At 42.5% G+C, this 21420-nt stretch overlaps 4 protein-coding genes across 4 annotated transcripts; 2 read left to right on the top strand and 2 right to left on the bottom strand.

The window, feature by feature from the left end:
* Positions 1 to 1865: 1865 nt before the first annotated feature.
* EAE98_000178 (uncharacterized protein) lies at positions 1866 to 4217 on the bottom strand. The gene is made up of 5 exons (XM_038947796.1): positions 3018 to 4217; positions 2837 to 2956; positions 2652 to 2786; positions 2554 to 2604; positions 1866 to 2503 (listed from the first exon to the last, which is right to left on the bottom strand). The coding sequence occupies exons 1-5, from the start codon at positions 3181 to 3183 to the stop codon at positions 2061 to 2063; spliced, it is 915 nt and encodes a 304-aa protein (XP_038815473.1). The 5' UTR covers positions 3184 to 4217; the 3' UTR covers positions 1866 to 2060.
* Positions 4218 to 4396: 179 nt separating this feature from the next.
* EAE98_000177 (uncharacterized protein) lies at positions 4397 to 6173 on the top strand (the record flags this gene model as incomplete). The annotated part of the gene is made up of 3 exons (XM_038947795.1): positions 4397 to 4802; positions 4853 to 4973; positions 5034 to 6173. The coding sequence occupies exons 1-3, from the start codon at positions 4528 to 4530 to the stop codon at positions 6171 to 6173; spliced, it is 1536 nt and encodes a 511-aa protein (XP_038815472.1). The 5' UTR covers positions 4397 to 4527.
* Positions 6174 to 6184: 11 nt separating this feature from the next.
* Positions 6185 to 7199, top strand: EAE98_000176 (uncharacterized protein; the record flags this gene model as incomplete). The annotated part of the gene is made up of 2 exons (XM_038947794.1): positions 6185 to 6276; positions 6331 to 7199. 2 exons carry the CDS (start codon positions 6185 to 6187, stop codon positions 6452 to 6454), a joined length of 216 nt encoding a protein of 71 aa, XP_038815471.1. The 3' UTR covers positions 6455 to 7199.
* Positions 7200 to 11311: 4112 nt separating this feature from the next.
* EAE98_000175 (uncharacterized protein) lies at positions 11312 to 12874 on the bottom strand (the record flags this gene model as incomplete). The annotated part of the gene is made up of 1 exon (XM_038947793.1): positions 11312 to 12874. The coding sequence occupies one exon, from the start codon at positions 12872 to 12874 to the stop codon at positions 11312 to 11314; it is 1563 nt and encodes a 520-aa protein (XP_038815470.1).
* Positions 12875 to 21420: the final 8546 nt, after the last annotated feature.

Genomic DNA, 21420 nt, shown 5'->3' with positions numbered 1-21420 from the left:
ATCATTTGGACACGGCTTGTGCTCTACAAATGATAAGAAGTTCCAGATGGTACAACCTTTCTCTTTAAAACAATCCAAGCATTACATTACAAGATATCTCACAACTTTCAGAACTAAGAAAAGCAAAAAGAGAGCAACAGCAAATGTGTATCTACGTGCAAACTGTCTGCCCACGATTTAGCCACATTAACCGGCTACTTTTGGGAGAAGAAATGTCCGCAGCACAATCAACATCATATGCAAGAGTACAAAGAGGTCAAACATCCAGGTTACTGTGATCGGGAAGATTTTGTACCACCAAAGTCGCCCGAAAGATTAAGCCCGAGTCGGCACCAGCATGGCCATGACTGGCATTTGAGGCTGGCATGAGAACTCGGGCCGAGCCTTTGTGACATCGGAAAACGAACGTTTGGGCTATAGATTAGATCAGTTAGATCAGTAGTCGAATTTGGAGCTGAATCTGGAATGTTAATCCTGAGGTTAAAGCTTTCATGAAGTGGCTCGACGGACTGAGAAAACAATATTGGGTGTTCGACTGAAAGCCCACAATCAAATGAATTTTTTTTCCAGACTTCTAAGAAATAGCCAACGTCATATGTGGTTACAAATTGTGACATGTTTCTCCTTGATTCAAGTTTCCAGGAACGGTAATATTGGGGGCCGAATGGATGTACCCCCTCGTTTACTGTGTCAGTCAGTCCTTCTCGAGATCATGCCACAACAATATTCTCTCACGCTGCACAACATTTCCGATCCGTCATATTATGCAGCTGTGATAGAAAACTCCTAATTCAAGACCCGGAAAAGATTCATCGTGATACCAATACCAATAAATATTCTCCTAGCGGCGTACCAACGAGACCAATCATTTCACATGATCATATTCGTCCCACGGTCCCACCTCAACGCATTTTCCCAAATCTATCTGTGACGTCGAATCTCCATCAATCTCACCTCTCCACATTTTCTCAACCTTTAGTGGTACAGGTACAGAGATTTCGATTGCCGATATCTCGCGTGTAACACTGCACTTGCGGCCCGCAGCCTTGACATCTCTTTTCAGATCCGATCAAATCCCCTCCACGATTCGAGCGTTCTTCTTCCAGAACAGTGCCGTGTAACGTAGGGAACATGCATACCAATTGACTAAAGCAATACGGATAATAGTTACGCAATGCAGGATCCGCAGATTTGGTCGAACGTCGTTGCACATTGCAAGGAGAGACAAAGTAGAGGGCCCGAGAAGTAGGCTCGGCCGTGTCTGGACGTCGTACTAGATCTGGAGAGTTGTATTGTTGGGGGCGGAATCGTGCGGGATGTTGCATATTTGGTTGGGGTCGGAGCCACATATGTCATATTGATGTGAAACTATAATTGCGTTGGGTGCCGCAAAACAATGTACTTGAGCTTTCTGATGGGTGGATGTCTTCTTTTAAGGAAGGCGCAGGAAAATCTCCGTTTGACGCATGCTGTGACCACGATGTGATATCTGGGAACGGAGATTTATCAGGTCTTGGGAATTAGGAGCTGATAAAAAAAGACTGAAATTGGATATCCCGCATAAACAAATGATTGATTCAAAGAATGATTAAAGACAGACCGGAGATATTCCCGTATCCGTCAACTCAACATTAGGCGAAGTTGTCCAACGATGATCAGTCTGGTCTCTCCAAGGGAGTTACATTTCAAGCCATGGGATTTGGTTGGTCCTCCTTGGAGGAAGTAATCGGCGTATAATATTCCATATAGTCCATCACTAAAGGAGCTTTCCTCAGCTGTTTGTCTCACCTTCCAATTTATCCATGTATAGTAATCAGGTATTCTCAGGAACAGGTAACAAGAATCATTCGTATGTATAATGTCTCGCAATTGAATAGCTGACTACAGAAAAAATGATAAAGTAGTCCCAACATTTTCCCACCGCTCTTAAGCCAGGCCTGAATTCTGTATTCCCTGTCGCGTCACAAACGCCACCATGTAATACACCCATGCCTGCATCGTGACAGCTATTACCCTTTGCACCACCTAGAACGCCAAGCAAAGATCACCGTTGAAAAATTTCAAGCCTTGAACGCGCCATGGAGATTTGCTGGCTTGAACGTCTGCCTGAAAATTTCGAGTTCGTGAGTGAAACAAGTTTTGCTACTTGAGCTTGATGACTTTGAACTTTTTGATGAAGAACTTGGACTGCTGGAGCTGGAGCCTCCGGGACCTTCACATGGCTCAAAGGCAAAGATGATGGCTGAAAACTGCTGATTGAACTCGTTGTCACGAACGAGAAGCTCACGCCAGATATTTGCAACTTCTTCTGGTGGATTCTTGAAACCTGGGCCAAGCCCATACGTTCCGATTACAATCTTATCATAACCGTAGAAAATTGCAATCCGCAAGGCGGTCTTAATGGAAGCTTTCATCAATTCCCGTTCCGTTTTAAAAGAGTACTTTTTGCCTGAGCTATCAAGCTTAGGACGCTTGACGGTAGGGACAGAAATTATGGGCAGTGCTGAGATATTTGTTAACAAGAAGTTCGTAGTTAATGCTTTGAAAACTCACATTTGTATTCTGACCACGGCTCATACTTTTCTGGTCCATTGCGGAAAACAACTTGGGCTTGTTAGGCAAAATATCACATTTGAGTCTAGTCAACTTACCAACGTTCTGAGAGATAATACCAGCTCGTTCGGGAATAGGGTAATTATTCGAGGTGATGTTGTCTGATGCTGGTGTCGTTAAGCAAGTATATAGAGTGCTTCGTCTGGCTAAGCATTCTTCCGGTTGCATAACACCTGAGGAAATGAGTTAGAGTGAGATAGGCACCCGATTAGAAAGAGCATACCAGCTTCCCAATCACCACCTGGTCGCCTTTCATGTGCCGGCATGATGACTGGAATGGGTCGATCATTCTCGCTGGCCGTCCATTCAAGAGCTAGATCCACGGGATCTCGTTCCATAAAAGCTTTGAAACGTTAGCCAATAAATCCAAATCTAAGATTTTCCCAAGGCCCTAGAATACCTACCAAATGTATACTGTCTTGATTCCCTAATTGGCTGATCTCGGAGAGAATCCGAATGGCATAAGTACGAAGTAGCTGGCCACTGCGGGCATGCACTGCGTATATAAGGGACGTAAGTTTTCTTCGCCTCAGCGGCGATCTCTGAAGGCTTTGGCTTTGAGGGGGGCATGTTGAGTTTGTAGGTGAAATAAAAAGATAAGGATCTAGACGGAATGAGAAATTGATGAATGCAAAGCGGCGGAATAAAAAAACGATGGGTATATATCGAAGCAAGGTCTTAAATTAAAAGCTATAGTAGATGCGATTCACCGCGATAATCGACAGCAAGACGAGGGGCATGGCTCAAGTATATATAAACGAAGGGATACAAGAGATGTGGTTCAAAAAAAAAGTAAATGCTGCGAGCGCGATCTAGTCCACATTCCTGATGCACGATCTCGATCACAGACCTGGAGCTGATAGATTCCCGGAACTTTTGTCAGTCAAGAAAAGGCATATTGATGATTGATTTTTTAGGTCCAGACTCTTTGAGTCAAGATCATTTCCACCGAGCTGAAGACATATCGACAGTGAATTGGAGGCGGATGATATGGGTTGCAGCTTCCGAGTCCTTGCTACCAAGTGACAAAAAGTATGCATGTTACCGGAGACCGACCCAGAGATCTTTTGATCAAATCCTGTAGGTTACATAAGATTCGCGAGAAATAGATCTGTCAACTATCGTCATTCTCCATTGAGACTAGGTCAGGGCAGATGAGAAACAAGATTAGTCCATGCATGTTCGAACTGGTTCAAAATGATAACGGGTATAGACAGTAATAATGGGATACCGGTACTGTACAACGTTATACAGATAGGGGTACATTCCAGAAATCGTTGTGTAAGGCAGGCTTTCGTCACTTAGTATACTGTGGCAGAGGAATCATTGATGTAGAAGCCTGTTTATACAATTCATTTGGGAGAAATTGAGGGATGATAAAAACGAATAAACAAGTGGTGTGAGAAAGCAATATGAAAAATTTGCTCCAATTTTGAATTGCTTTTGGCGACGCCCAGACTCGTAATCCTATGAACCCCTGACGAGGATTCGAAGGTTAAAGTTTCCAGATCTCGACATATAGATATACTTAGATCACGGCCCATAATCTGTCTAGTTAGAACTGACAATGTGGACATTTTTAACGATTTAGTTTGTTGATTGATCATGAATCAGATCTGATGGAAAGTTGGGAATGCTTAGCCAACGGCTCGGGTCGTTTCGGTTCGGCAATGCTTTATCTAATTCCTTGGAACCGCATTTAGCGCGCGTCTACGGCGACCCTCATTTACCACTATGTCTTCTAATATCAGATGCGATACTCGAAGAAAAGCATGAACATCAAAAAGAATGTATGATTGACACGACATCAAAGTCACCAAAGGCAACCACAATTACTCCGCTTGGAGAGTTTTAAGATTAATCTTGTCGATCTTGTCAAGTCGCCTGCTCCTCTGGAATATCGAATAAGAAACAATGGTACAACCCCGCTTTTTGTCAAAATCAAAATATGTCGCACGATCTTTTGTTCAATTAAGGAGCTTCAGTATTTCTTATCCTATTAGATCTTCCCAATTATCTGTTGCGAAATTACTTGGAACATCTCCCGAAAATGTAGATGAGGTTCAAGTCAATGTCAATGGCTTTATTCGTTCAATTAGGAACCAAAAAAAGATATCGTTTGCTTCAATTGGCGATGGCTCAAGTGTGCAACCGTTACAAGCTCTTCTTACTCCGCAACAAGCTGAAAGGTCTGATAACCATACAAACAAGTTCTCTTCCACTCCTAATCGTACGATAGACTTTCAACGGGTACAGCTGTACGCCTCACCGGATACTGGAAACCTTCCCCGAACCAGAAGGCACAAAGCAATGAATTACATGTGCTTGAAGTAGATGTTTTAGGTGCCGCGGATCCCGCCGTATGTAAGGCTTGGATGCAATACGTCGTTATTGATGATCACTACTGATTGGATTGGCAGACATTTCCGCTACAGAACAAATACCATACGCCTGAATACCTCCGCACCATTCCTCATTTGCGGACGCGGACGCCCTTCAATTCAGCATTACTTCGATTCCGATCGCAAAGTATAGCCTCTCTGACACAATTCTTTGCTGAACAGGATTACGTTCAAACACATCCTCCTATAATTACATCTTCGGATTGTGAAGGCGCGGGGGAAGTTTTTGAGGTCGGTAGCGCGCATAAAGGACCAGTCGGGAAAGGTGATGATGGAACATTCTTCAGATCGCCAAAATACTTGACTGTTTCGAGTCAACTACACTTGGAGGCTTTGGCCCAATCAGTAGGAAGAGTATGGACACTATCCCCTACATTTCGAGCCGAGAAAAGTGATACGCCACGACACTTGAGCGAGTTCTACATGTTGGAAGCAGAGTGCAGTTTCGTTGAAAAAATGGATGAAATTATGGATCTTGTGGAAAATATGCTCAGACATTTGACAACGAAACTATATTCTACTCAAGTCGGTAGAGAAATATTGGAATCGAAGCGAAGCGGAGATGAGGAGAAAGATACAATAAGCAGAAGACATGAATTGACTCGAAGATGGGAAGGTATGATGAAGGGGCCCTGGCCGCGGATCACTTATGCGCAAGCAATCGAAGAACTTGAAAATAGTGGCCAAACTTTTGAACATCCTCCTGCTTGGGGTTCAGGTCTTCAAGCTGAACACGAGCGATATATCGCCAATAAGGTCGGACTTGGATCGCCTGTTTTCGTAACAGACTATCCAAAAAGCATCAAACCGTTTTATATGCTATCTTCAGAAAATTTGCGTGCAGGAGGAACGCAGGAGACTGTCCAGTGCTTTGATCTTCTAGTTCCAGAAGCATGTGAAGTTGTAGGTGGATCTATGCGTGAGTATAGATTGCCAGAACTCATCTCTGCAATGCGAGCGAATGGTATGTTACGAGGTGATGCAGGGGAAGAAGAATTCGGTTCCTTGAAATGGTACGCAGAACTGAGGCGATGGGGAAGCGTACCTCATGGAGGGTTCGGCTTGGGATTCGATAGATTGCTAGGGTATCTTTCTGGTGTCCATAATATCAGAGAGATAGTCGCATTTCCAAGGTGGGTTGGGAGATGCGATTGCTGAAATGAATCAACATGGCGCAAAGTGGTTTCAAGGCGAGGATCAGCAACCTCGAGATAGCTTTGCCACGAGGCTTTCTTAGGGAAGCCCGATCGACACGATTATAGTGGGTATCATGGGAATAGAAAGATTCATGACATGAGATCACTAATTCATGCAGCGACAATCTCTTGACAACAGGAAAATGCCTCGCTGTAGGCGACCTGAGAGGCAAGAAGTATTACAATTCAGTGCATCTTTTCACTCTACGAATACACTCTAGTGATGATGTCATCTTCGGATGATGCTTGTCTACATCAACTTCAGCATAATCGCTACAAAGTCAGCTTCGCCTCCTTGCGAAATGTCATATGACGTTGTTTGCTCGCCGCCATCCTCTCCACTACTTAGCTTTCAACCAACTAATCAACAAACCCTCAACCGCTCTTTTCCCTTAAATGATACAAATTGAAAGCGCTTGACTAAGATGTCAAGTTAGAATCCTCCCCACATAACTGAAAACTTACCGCAAATCTTCACCGAAACCATAATTGCGAACGTGTGCCCCCAAACTACAACAGTGTATTTAACTCCAGGTGTTGCACATCCGAATCTTCAACAAGATTCATTCTGATTCCAGCCTCATTCGCATGTGCATGCCCCTGGCCCCCAGCTCGAGCTTTCGGCGGGCCACGGAAATGATGTATGATTATCTATTCACAGGTCATTTGAATTTGAATTTGACAAATCGATTGTAAAAGGTCGCGTTCTCATTTCAGAGGTACAGTAGATGCCCGCATAAAGTTTGCGGGCTATGTATAGAAGTTTGTGTCAAGTTAAAGTTCATACCTAGTTAACGGAACGAGTGGATCAATTTGGCCGGGTTCTCTATACCTGGTTGTTTACAGAGCCCAGAAGTAAAGATTCGTTTCAATACCTATCTGAGTTTCATTACTGAACTTTAGTGTCGCCGGTTTTTTTCTTTCTTTTTTTTTCGCATTAAATACTCTCCATTATTTTCATAACAACAATAGAAGCACTTAAATGGTTTGGAAATTGAAAAGGGCGTGAATATTCTGGTTGAAGTGTGTAGCACTGCATTCATATCAGTTGGTGATTGTGCACTGCAAGAGTAGCATCTAACATATCGTCACATCGAAGAAAAAGCCCTCACGCAAAGTCACCGATACCCCTCGAATTCAAGATATCGATTCACCAGATTCTGAATCCCCTTGCTTCAGTGACCAACGAATATCACGCCGGTGTATGAGATGAAGCCTACTTTCCAATGGTCAAGACTACCTAGGTCGATGTCGAAATAATGGAATTTCGGAAATCCAACCGAATGCCAACAACACAGGGAATAGGGTAACTTCCTATAGGCTGCCAAGATCTGAGATGTGAGAGGATCCATCGATAGATATATCAGATGTGATGGAGATACGGAAGAGCCAGGGAATTCACCCATTTTGGGTTGCTAGACTACCTATGTGATTAACAACTTCCGATACGTCGTTAAAGCATAGCCTCGATAGTTTTGAAAGTATAAAAATCGAAAGAGCATATTATTTTAATTTATCCGCCAGCCTTAGACAAGCGCCGAAGCGCAATCTGGAACATGAACTGACGATCCCGGATGGCTAGTTTGGGTAATTTCGACCGACACGCAACACGTTGTGTTTTGCAGTGCCTCTTGGGTAGCTATGTAACTCGGCGTGGGTTTAAGGTGGGCAGGCAGGCGCTGCGCTTTGTAGGCTGAGAATTAAGCGCCACGACCCCGCATGCACACGTTTGTCTCGACTTCAAGTCAAGTTTGACGTTGAAGGAAAGTTACATTTATTATATTCTTGTTTTACGCGAGCTTATTTTGATAAGAAATCCTCCTTTGTGTTTCTCCCAAAATCCGCAAATTGAGTGATAGTTTCGAAATAAAATTCCTATTCGTCACCTCGTCCAATGTTACTATCCATCCTTATTCCCTGCCTGCTCTTCCCAAAGAACTTCCCAATACTACCTCGAACTCTCCACCCACACCTTATGCACCACCCCCTGTCTTTACTCAGCACCCCAAAGTTGGGGTCTCAGTTTACCATATCATTACGCCTTTCTTACCTCGCTTCCGTGCTCGCATGCTCACATCTGCACAGTTGGCGTATGTTGCAGGCTTTGAAGCACACCCTCTTTCTTACCATTACAGCCACCATGCCACCACAGCCGTTGAAGAAGTTTAGCGTGTGGAAATTTTCACGGGGAATCTATCTTCAAATGGAAAAATAGAGAAAACCTTGTTTTCTCTCCTCACTATCTGAAATTGCGTATCCGGATGATGTTCCTAGGCTCAAATTTAAACGCGCCTCATTGTTGCATATCTGTACAACCGCCACCATCCATTCACTCCGCTTTTTCTTTATGAAAATCCTTTTCTCGCTTACTCACTTGACTGCTTGCTTCTTCTCGTCTGCATTTGCAGTACCTTGGCTTGTCTGCCCTTCTTTTTCGAGATGTAGCTCGGTTAGATTTGTCATTTTTGCCAATTGTTGGTCATGGTAAGATTTTTAGATGAGCCAGATATGTCACTCAAACATTCTGTATTCTAATCATTTCTTCTCCAACCTGAGAAATCAAATCGGTTCATGCCCCTGCCAAGTGCCAAGTTTACATACGGTGTGCATATACTGCATGCATACCACCCTCCCAAAATATATCCACGAGTAGGTTATTGTTAATTTCAATCTCATGGGACTGTTGGGGCGGAATAAAAAAAGCAGACTTAATCGGATATGCGTGCAGAATATCATGCGGATCGGATTCCTATCTATCCGTCCCTGACATCTAGGATCTGCAGACAAGAGATGGAGTGTGGCCTAGATTCATCTTTCTACGGAGTAGAGAGATGCAGGGTATGTGCTATGTCGAGAGTCTTAGAATGGAGCGAGATACCTCGTTTATGGAACATAAGTGTGTGTACGAGTATGCTTGTTTATGTTTGTGTTTACGTACATACGCACCCGGTTTTAGGCTCTTTAGATACCACGGATGCAAGTGACGCTCACCGAAGGGTGAGATTCGGTGACGAAATGCTGATTTGATTGATAGACCTTGGTAGGTACTCGGCCAGGACCAAGTAGCCGTCCGAAAATTTGGGGGGAGAATAGAGGAGGTCAGATGAGATGGAATGAGATGAGATGAGACAAGATCAGAATTGACTTAATTTCTTGAGGCTCTTGTCTCATCCCATCCCATTCCATCTCACGTTTCATTATGTTATATCTATATGTGCTATTCCTACAACTTGATGAATTATCAAACCATCTCATCTCATCTCATACACAATCGAATCGTTGATTACCAGAGTCTTGGGTAGAGAGGTAGAGTAATAGAATAATAATTAAAACACAAATTTAAAAATAACTCCTCTCCACTTTCTTTCGTCTTCTCCTCTTTTCAGTTCTCTTCCTATCTAGTACATTATGTAAGATACAATTCCACGTTACATACAAGTACCTACCTATACATACCCACCTACACCAGCAACCACGCCGCAAATCTCTGCATTACAATCCATATCCACACATTCGCTACCCTACCATTCCATCCATCCAAAACAGAAACCATCCATCTGCACATACCATTAGAGACCCCTCCCCCTCCCTCCATTATCCATCCTTCTTCTCTTCCCCTCTCATCCCCAAAGAAAAACATGCACACACAACCTTAAAATATCCAACCTACCAATATCCCCCTCCCCTCCCATCTCATCCCACCACACCTTCCTCTGCATCTGCATCTACATCTACACACACCACCAATCCACCAATCCATCATCCGCAATCATCCCCAGCTCATCCCCAAACTCCAGTTCACACCTTAGGTAACTCTCCTCATTCATCCCATCTCCCCAACCACACAACCACACACCCTCCAAACATCGCCAAGCAAGCAAGCAAGCAAGCAAACCCACAGTAGCACCATTATAAAATGTGCGTATACTATAATCATACATGACATGGTGTATACATGTACCTATATATATCTAGATGTCCACGGGTGTATGCAGAAGATATGGAATATGAGTGAACCACTGTGTCGGGACCGGATCAAATCAAATCAAATTACCCAGATACCTATCGTAGAATAAATTGTATCATCCCTTCCCATCCCATCCCTTCTCATTCTTTCGCATCTCGTCATATTACATTTTGTTACTTCGAGTATAATAATTTATTTATTTATTTATTCATTTGTTAATTTATTTTAATTCTTATATATATATATATATATATATACATTTCTACTTTATATTCATATTCATATTCATATTCATATTCATATTCATATTCATATTCATATTCATATTCATATTCAAATCTGCAGCACAGTATACATCCCACCCTACCCCTGCCCCCTCCCCTCCCCTCTCATTCTACAACCCCCACCACCCCCATCACCCCCAACCCAAGTACTAGGCTCCCTCCCTCTCTTCCCTCTTCCCCCACTCCATTCCGCACACTCAACTCACTCGAGTTCTAGTATCTTTTGCATGTCTACAAACGCACACACGTATGAATTTGGGGGTCCTCTTCTTTTGTTTCATCTCATCTCACTACATCTGCTCATCTCATCTCATCCCATCCCATCTCAATTAAGCTATCACAGACACAAGACCAAATTGTTCAAAATGGTTTCTTCTTTTCCCTCTGAATTTATGTGAATCTAGCTAAGTAATGTAATGTAATGTAAAGTAGAATGAGTCGATGATATCCCATCTAATCATCTCGTCTCATCTCCTTCCCTCTCCTCTTCAGAAACCACGGAAGAGAAGTAGCCAAAGTAAACTCCATAGCAATGCAATGTAATGGAACTTTAAACCATCCACAGACAAAATAACCACCGAGCCATACCCCTTTGCTTATTCCATCCATTATGAAGAAAGCCTGAATGTTCATCTAAATTTGTACAGAGAAGAAGAAATGTATGAAAACTATGTATGCTGCAATAAAACGAAACCAAAAAAAACGAAAGTATGGGATATCATTCCTGAAACGCAAAACTCCGCTCATCATACCTAACGCCATTATTGCCTGACCCTCCAAATCTCTCCTTTCCTATAATTTTGCACGCCAAATATTCATGCCCCTAATGCCATCCATACCCCTCTCCCTCTAGATCATAAATTTTCGATCCAAGACACTTATGGCTCTTCGATCTTCCCTTTCATTACATCCAAGTCCTGCGGCAGAAATTCCAGCGTTTAATTTTCCGATTTCTGATGCCCCACTCGCAACACCCGAAGCCTTCTTTTCCTCATCTATCTTTGATTCAACCTTTTCATTTTGCCTTGGACTAGTTGATCCGGGTCTGGAAGTATTGCCACTGTTCGATTTGTTATCCTCTAGGACACAAGCTGAATCGGTGTTATGAACAAGACTCGAGATAGATGGCTTTGTTTGAGCCTCTGATTTACTAATTCCATTTGGTGTTCCATTTGGAGAATTGGCTGATTGTTCATGGAGACTCTTTGGTGTGTGAGCCGGGGAAATTGTTGCCTGCCTTGGTGGAGTAGTTGTTCTTTGAACCCCGTTGGGTCCGATATTAACTGGGGGAAGTGGCGGCGCCTGGGCCAATCTTGGATCAATCATTCCACTTGTTTGTAACGCTCTTTGAGCCATCAGTGCATGCTGTTCAGCTTGTATTCTGGCATGTTCAGCTTGAGGACTGGGACGATAGGCTGGGCGATGTGGCTGAGGAGCACCGTTTTGATAGTTGTGTGGGGGAGGTGGTGGCAAAGAGGTGTTTGAGAGAGGTGGTGGAGGTCGATCATATACTGTTGGTTGTGGTGGACCATGCGCCATCATGCCAGGAGCGTGACTAGGATGGTGATGAGGACTATACTGGTGAGATTGGTAAGGAGATGTATGTGGAGGTCCCGGTGCCATGTGATAAGGGGAAGGATGCATCGACCCAGGTGGTGGCGGAGGAAGCTGTGATGAATACATCTGTTGAGGATGATATGGAGGAGTAGAAACCGGCGATGGTGGCCATGGACCATATCCCGAAGGATACCCATATGAAACTCGATGTTGAGATTGATGCATATGTGGATGTGGTTGTTGCATATAAGGACCTTGTTGCATTGGCGCTCTGGTGATAGCTGGACCCTGAGCTTCATGAACTGTGGATTCTGGATACATGCCCTTTTCAGGGACAATTCGCTGAAGTTGTGGGTCACTTGTAGGCTGTGGAAGCTCGGGAGCATTTGGATGATGTCGCGAGAAGTAGTAGCTGATTAAATGAAGATGATGTCCAGTAGAAGTCGTGATACTGAAGGATTGTTTCATCAACCCATCAGGTTTATACCGGTACCCGTCTGGTCCATCTCCGTCCATATCTTGATCGTCGTCGCTACCCTTTCCACTGTCCGGTGTCTTTCCTGCCATTCTCCGTGCTGGCGGTGGTACGAATTGACCACCTCCTCTCTTTCCTTCCATCTCCCGATATGTTAAAAAGCTCCCCGAGACTCTGCTTGCGCTCCATGATTTCCCGTCAGTCCATCTTCGCATTCCAGCTTCCCTTTCATCCCAAACAAATACTGATCCAGCCTTTATGGATTGTCTCTCCTTCTCCGATAGTCTTCTTTGTACTCGAGGTAATAGACCAAGTCGGCAGGCTTCGAATAACTTAATCGCATCCGCAGGAGTGCGTACATGTCCGTGGTAGGTCTCCATGGAGGAGTATGGATTAAGTAATTGATTATCGATTGTGTTTGTAGATGAAGTAAATTATGGCAGATAAAGTCTGCTCAATGTCAGATCGTAATCGGGCTATCCAAATCAATTGACTCGTGAATTCAAGATATATCCTCTCGTGTTTCTGTTCTTGATGAAGTTACGCGGCTTAATTTCTTGGCAGATTCTCGGACGTCAGATATGGAAGCTGGTGCGGGTTAGGAAAGTCGGCACATTAACGTTCTTGACGTTTTAAAATCGAGGTGGATAGGTTATTTATTGATTGATTGAATCTTGACCCTTGACGTGAATCTCAAAAAAGTGAAGTTATTGTCGAGTGTATTGTTGATGGTGAGACGTTTGATGAAAGAGGTTCTTCTACCGATCTTCTTTTCGCTTCAGATGAATTGTTAGTCAAATATTCGAAATCTTTCCTGTCCCACTCCAAAATGAAATACAAGACGGAAGTCGACGCGAACTTGAGACAAGTTGACGCACAAGGTGACAGAAGCTTAAACTAAAGCTTCACAGACTTTACGCTTGTTCTTACTCCGAAAAAGAAAAAAGTAAGGAAATAAATAGATTTTGACTTGGGGACTTGTGGAACTTGTGGAGAAGAGTTTCTAGTCGTCGAGTTTTGAACACGGCTCGAGCTTGAACTTGAGCTTAATCTTGGTTGCTTCTTTCAAGATCAATTCTGATACAAAACGGTCCACGACCAAAATAGAATGACAATCGTATGAGAAACATTGAATGTGTGGATATGCGAAGATTTTGGATGTGTCCGCAATTATCCTTTCCTCGCGCGTTGAATTGATGCGAGTGTTTGAATATGTTGAGATGACATATCTTTTACTCTTTCAAATACTTTGAGAAATGAAGAGGATTTGAAGACAAATCGTCTGGTTCAAATATATTTGGTGTGTGTAATGAATGAATGTGAAGGTTGGGGTTGGGGTTGGGGTTGGTATGGATGGGATGGGATTGAATGGGATTGGAAATGTTTCTCAATTTCGATGACGATAGAGACAATGATGTAACTGATGTGTGTTTGTCTCTCCTACCGAAGAACGAGGAACGAATAACGGGAGAGCGAGTTGGAAGATATGAAGGTATCTGGGTACACAACAGCAAAAGTAGGTACACCACCTGCAATATTCGAATACCCGGATGCTTTCTTTTCTTCTTTTCTCTTTTCTCCTCCTCTCGTCTCGTCTCTTCTCGTCCTGTCTTTTGAAAAAAGGGGAAGATGATTGAACAATATGAAAGGTGTGTGTGTGTGTGTGTGTATGTATACGTCTGTATATGTCTGTGTTCAAGAAAAGATTATGGTACATACCTGATGTAATGAAGAGAGAGGTGTTTTGAACGTGCCGAGCAGCTGACTTATATCTTGACAATTTCGACTTGAAGAATGATACAGTGTGAGGGTTTGACGTTGACGGATCGAAGTTGAGATAACTATAGCTCACTAAAGTATTAAAGTACAGCTAGCGGATGTGGAGGTGAAGGTTTATCGAACTTTGATTCTCTCGTTTGTCGGTCGGAAAGTTATTCAAGGAGGGAGGACGAGGTGAAGATGTGAAAAGGTGAAAAGGAGGAAAAGGAAGGAGAATTAAGCTTTCTTTCTATCTTTCTATCTTTCGCTCTGTGCCGTACCAATCCCTTGGTTTTGTTCGTCAAAAGTGCCGCGCGATATGAAAATGGATGAGCACGTCGGCATAAATTGATAAACCGTTTTCGGGTGGAGAAGATAGGCAGGTTCAAGGGTTTGGGGTTTTGGGGCCTTTCAGGAGTTTATGTATGATCCAATTGATCGAGATGGTGAATGGGACGGTGCAGCGTAAGCCCTCAAAGATTGGTTCGGATACTAAGGACTCAAAGAAGATGTCCGATAGATCGATATAAAGTAGTCGCAGTCGTAGTCGTGCGTGGACGTATGCTTAGTCTTGGTTTTAGTCTTGGGCTACCAGGTAATGCATACTCCTGTAACTTGTAAGAAGATCAGATGGGGGTGGACGGAATTTGGACAAGACAAGCATGCCAGTAACTCGTAATATAAACGCCCGTCTCTTTTAGAGTAAAGAAGGCAAAAGACTACTCCGTCCTGTCCATGGTATGGCACATATAAAGGCAGGAGGACCCAGTCACCAACAATGCTCAACATCTTGTAGCAAATGAGAATCCCCGAAATCCCAGCAACAGCTATAAGTGTAAAAGAAGGTTCGCCGGTTGGTTGGTGAAAATCTTACTCTGTAGATTGAGTTTGGAATGGGTATCCATTCAGTCTGAAGCTCAAAGCTGTAATGTTCATTTGGATCTTCCAAACTAAACTCGATGGAGCAATATGGAATTACGAGCCTGCTAATTGAACGAGTACCTATGTGGACTTTCTTGGTTTCCCAGGGGTATGAATGCTTTGTCCTGAAGTGGGTTACATTTCGATGTGGTTGGTCACTTCACAATTAGAAAATGTCCTGACTAGGAAGTATCAGACAGGTTATGCTACTTCTTAGAGTAAGATCAGTATCGAATTCCAGGAGTTAGACGTTTTCAAGATATTCTTGCTATTCAGTCTGTCTCTCGCGTGGGTATGTGTCTAAAGCTTGTTGATACCTCAAAGTCATCTATTTTCTGCTACTCGTATTGGAATGCCTTGGTCTTTCTTGTTGGCTGAACCTTGGCAATACCAAGTCAAGCAGCAGAGATGAATATACAAATAGACTGCACGGAGGAGTAGCTGAGGCGATATCTAACAAATACCAGGTATAGAAATGTGTCTAACCTGGATTGCAAACAACTGCCGATATTCGATCTTCCTGCCCCGAAGCTCCCCCTTCATTTGCTTCTAGATGTATACACAACGTAAGATACATACATAATTGAATGCAACATGTATGATCTCCCCAAGCAATCGCAATTTACAAGAGAAAGAATTTTGATCTTGGAAGTGCGAATAGAATTTCTTGGCTTTCTAGCCCAATGTCTGATTAGGACTCGTGGGCAACAAAATGGATGTGGAGATCTGATCTGCCTTAAGCTTTCCTTGTTCCTTGCAAACAAACAAGCAATAGGTAAAAGTCTTGTCTACGGGATATTACCTTAGTTGGGTCTAAAGGCATTCGTAACCTCTTTAAACTAATCTTTATTCTGAATAAACTTACTTGGCTTCCATGAAAACCTAATGAGCTTCTATGATAGAACGCCGATGCACTAAACTTTGTTTCGATATCATTCACAGTTCTGGATTTTGACGATTCACACTCGTATACGTATCTGTAAGTATTTAGTCATCTTGCTAGAACAGATTCCCATACTTCTTGAGAACACCATCACCCGTTATCCTCCAATACCTATATATCATCAACAAACACTCATCCGTCATCTAAATCTTGACCGGGACCGACAACACAATACATCCTCTCTCTCCCCATCTTCTTTGTGTCATTTTTTACAAATTTAACCGTGGTAACAAGGATAAATGATGAGGGTCCTGGATTCGTAAGCTTAGTGGATTCAAGGAAAGCATTTCGGATTAGGATTGACGGGCAAACCCCCTGCTTTCAAATGGACTATAACTACCTATGTACATATGAGTTTATTTCATCGCCTACAGATTTGCAGAAGGGGCCATTAGTCTCCATCAGCCACACCAGAGCATGATTAGCTGACTACGACTGTTGGTCCAACTGTTATGTATCATACGGAGGATAATGTGAATATCATCAAACCTGAAGGATCAAGAAGGTAACTGTAGGAGCGTAAATGCAAAAGCTTATGTTTCTTCAAGGCTCTCCAGATTCGGCAATTGAAAAGGGGGCGGAAGCCTGGCCGAGTATATGAATCGTGAACATCATTGCTTTACAGCCAGTCATTTGTTGGGGGTGAAGTTTCGAAAATCATCACATCACCAACTTCAAGACTTTTTTATCCCACATCCCCACAATCATCCACCACACTGCTACACTGATCATCGAATCCCATAATTTTGGCTTACCATTTCCACCAAACAACCAACAATAGGCCAGATCACAAGACCACCTACCAAATGTTTGCTCTAATATCCTGTACTCCGTACACCTCGGGGCCAAGTCCATCGGTCTCATCACCATGCACATCACTGCCCGGCGCAGTCAGCACATCAAACAGTAATATACCGGCCGCATAAGAACACAACAATCCACAAAAGCAAGCAGCGCCTCATCAAATTATGGTTTTGCTCACCGGCATCTCTTCCCTTTCTTTGGCCCCCAGATTCTTGTTTGAAATACTCCAAACGCCTGTAACCTATGTCAGCATTCTAAAAGTATCTTATTTTATACCCCTCCAATCTTCTCGCGTGAGAGGCCAAGGCAAGGTAAGGACAGCACAAATTTGATCCAGACAGTCGGTAACATTCTTACGACACGATACGATGCGCATAGCTAGCATCGTATTGCATATAGCCTTACCGTGCAGACACGAGAAACAGCCGCGAGCACGAGTGGGCAGGCGAGGAACGGGATGGCTCATTTTTCATTTCCGGATGAGATTTCGGGAGTGACATTGAGAAGTAATGTAACTGTTTGAGATCTTTTCTTGACTTGGGGGTTCTTTCAATTTTCCTCTCACGGTAGCACATCTTCACTCTCAATGTACATTCCGATAGTTCCTAGGTAACACACCCTCGTGAGGGAGCACAAACACAACATCGACCAGGATCAACACAGCCGCCATCACGAAATCCTACGAACGGAGTCCTCACGGGAGTGTAGACGCAATCTGGTTCATTGTAATCAGGCCACTTTATGCTATCCTAATTCCCAACCTCATTTTACACACATGATCTTGGAAAATGAACGGCATGCCTTATCCGTTCCTTCGCGCCATTCAACGAGAAGATTCGCACGCGGCTCCAGGCTAAAAAATTCTGCCCCCCTCATCTATGATCTATTTCATAACCTTATTGCGTACTCTGTATCTACTCAACTCCCAATCAGAAATTAAATCAACCCATCGGTCCCGAAATGCCTTTCTAAACCGGACACATCGGACTTTATACACAAGACTGGAATATATTTATATACATACGATACATAGAAACCTATTCCCTTCTCCCTCCTCCAAAGTCTAACTGACTGACGAATACAGTGGATCTCCCCCAAGCCTTCTTCCCAATCCTCAAATTCCCAATTCGTTTCACGCCGCGAAAGATTGCGAGGCAAGCGTAGGCAAGTAGGTAATTAAATCTCCGCTTTAATATATAATTATGGAGTACATACAGATTAAAAAAATACACATCGTAATGAAGCTTAAAAGCTTACGCTTACTCTTAAGTTGACTGTTTAACCCTATTTTTTTTGTTTCTTATCTTTACCTAGCTTTGGGTGTCTGTCATGTTGTTGGCGTCAGTCGGCTTTGACGCGGACTGCATGGGATTGGTCGCTTCGGTACGGGGAGGATTGGATGGATGGCGTTTGTATATATGTATATATGTATATGTATGTACAGTAAGCTGGTAGGCAAGCATACAAGTAGGTAGGAAATGAGAGGGAATGGATTCGACAAATAGATAGATGGATAGATTTATTTGAGTCCCATCTATCTCTTACATCATGCTCTACTCGTCGATCTTCTGGGTAGTACAGAGTATAAATTTCCATTCAAAGACACTTCCTACGATCATATCAATGGATCTATAGATAGCAGCAGCTTTCTGCAAATCCAGATGCAGATCCAACATGCTTCGGATCCCTTATCTACCCATCTATTTTCAGTTCGATGAATCCCGAAGTTTTTGCATCGGGATGAACTTCGGTGTATTGCATTTTGCTGTATTATGCAATATCATATCTCACCTACCTGCTTTCCTCCACAACATCAAGTGACAGACAGCATTATGGCACATCGGAGATCAAATCCTGTGATGTGAAAACTTATCTTACTACGGAGCATACCTGTCCACCTCAAGCAAGAAACGACCTATCTCCGATGGAGTAATAGCTCCGAATATAAATGAAAACGAGAGCAATATACCGATCACTTATCCCCTAGACTGCCAACTAGCGGCGCCGTCGCTTAATATGCACTTACTGACCAATTAGAACATCAGGATTTTGAGGATTCTTATTATTTTGATACGTTTTTCTATAATAATAGTTCAACACTTACAATTTTAATAAAAACAAATAATACACTTTGAAAATCTTTATATAATCTTTTATTTACTCTTTCTTTTTTTAATAAAAATTAAATTTTTGATTTAATATATATTTTTAAATATAAATCATATAGAAATTGCCTACAAATATCTTCTATTCCTAAAAATAAAATATAATAATATTTATAAAATCTTAGAATCATTATTTCACAATAAAAAAAACCTTGGAGATATAATTAATATATTTATTATCATTTTTTCAATAAATTCTAAACTTCAAATATAATATTAAAACTTTTATATATAATACTATTTATAAGGTTATTGATGTTCTTGCTCAGTGCACGGACCACACACGGCGCCGCTAGTTGGCAGTCTAGGGGATACCCTCCACCCACGCCCTCATCATCAACATCACACACGACAAAGCATACCCGTCCACCAACCCAAGTCACTTCATATCAAGCCAGGATCTGTTCATCCGAAGCATAAGGCGAAGGAAACAGACGGCATAAGTCCGGGTATATTCATAACTTTACCTAGGTAGTTACTGTTTGAGAGCGTCCTGACTCCTGACTACCTAGTAACCAGGAAGGAAGTGTAATCATGACCTCGAAGTTCAACACATGATACATCATACATCACATCATCTGATAACCTTATACTGACTAGTGCCCTCCCCTTCCCCATCTCCCATAAATACCTACCTAGGTAATCAGAGGGATACCGACAATATAATGCTCGACCAAAACGAATGCACGCATGATGAAACAAATCGGAAGTATTATTTTCATCGGTCCCGAGGGCCGAAACTCTATGTTGGAAATAGGGTTTGGAGTGCGGAATGAATGAATGAATGAATGAATGCTACGTACGAGATATTGGACGTGCGTATGTAGAATGATGATGATGATGATGATGATGATGATGGATGGATTGACGCATGAGCTAACTAAAAGTATAAAGAGACGTAATCGTACCTACGGAGGTAATCGTTGTGATTTTAGGGTTTGGAGTATTAGATTGTTTGTTGTACCGTAAAAACTCGACAAACTGAGATCCTACTTAACCGCATTTAGCCTAGCATATTGCCGATCTCCCCAGCCGGACTTATTGAAATCCGACATTTTTTCCACTTTTTCTAATTATTCACGTGTCTAAAGCACGTGAATTATTTTTTGAAATTGAAAATTAGAAAAAAAAATGATTTTGATTTCTTTCTATTATTAACTATTAATCAGATCTTCAATTTGAAAGCAAAATATTGATTGTTTATTTAATAATAATTTATTGAAGTTTTTCAAGAAAATATTTCTTGCTTACAAATTAATTTAGTTTGTGGGGTGAGGCGTTTATACTAGGCTAAATGCGGTTAAGTAGGATCTCAGTTTGTCGAGTTTTTACGGTATCTGATTGATTGATTGATGGTTGAATTATCTATTGATTTATTGATTTATTTGACCTATTGATTTCTTTCTTTCTTTCTTTCTTTCTCTCCAAGTAAATGCGATATTGCTAGATATCTTATGAACAGAGAGAGAGAGAGAACTCGTGTCTACCCGTTTTCAACTGTGTAACCACACTATTGAATTTAAGTTGAGGCTCAAGAGCAACGGGTTACGGGTGAGGTAATTTTTAAGCTTAGTACGTGTCGAGCGTGTGCACTACGGTTGGAGGAGATGATGCTTACTACACATTTTCTTACTAATTGGGGTATGGAGACCGATGAGATTTTCTCGTTCTCTTTATCAATACATACATATTAGACATTAATTAACTGTCTAAACAATACAATCCATCCGTTCGGGTTCTTTTTTCGAAAATTCTTTTTCTGGAATGTCACTCTCACTCACGCAATTTCCATTTTTCCATTTTCTCTCCCTCTCCCTCGCCCAAATCCCGAGTCTCCCTCCCGGGCCTCCCCCCCCTTCCCCCCCAAAGAAAAAACCAGCATGGAATTATGATCAAAATTCAAAGAAAAAAAAATGAAGGGGCCCATCCACACCCCCCATCCATATTCCAAACCTTCCACGCAAGCCTCTCCACTCTCCCCATCAAAGGCGTTTTCTTACTTCTCTTACTTTTCTTGGTTTGCGCTTGGCGCCGTCTTCTTCGTATTGTGAGTGGACGTGTCCAGCCGTCAAAGTTTAAGCATGTTTTTTAGTCAAGGGAAATAAAGTGCTCAGGGTGTCGATCCGGGTCGGCTATGATGATTCATAAAGCCAATGAGATTGGGTGGGAGGATGGATGAATCATGATGGATGATGGGAGGTAAGCAACGGAATCTTCCTTTGCAGTGAGTAGTACTAGCACGAGATGGGCTCTAGGCTGCTTTGGGAGTGGTGGGATTGGGGAGCGATGTTGGTATGTATGATGTGCTCGTATCATGGATATGGATATGGATATT

Source organism: Botrytis deweyae (assembly GCF_014898535.1).
Source record: "Botrytis deweyae strain B1 chromosome Unknown BDEW_001, whole genome shotgun sequence".
Lineage (NCBI taxonomy): Eukaryota > Fungi > Ascomycota > Leotiomycetes > Helotiales > Sclerotiniaceae > Botrytis > Botrytis deweyae.
This window is presented reverse-complemented; position numbering and strand designations above follow the sequence as displayed.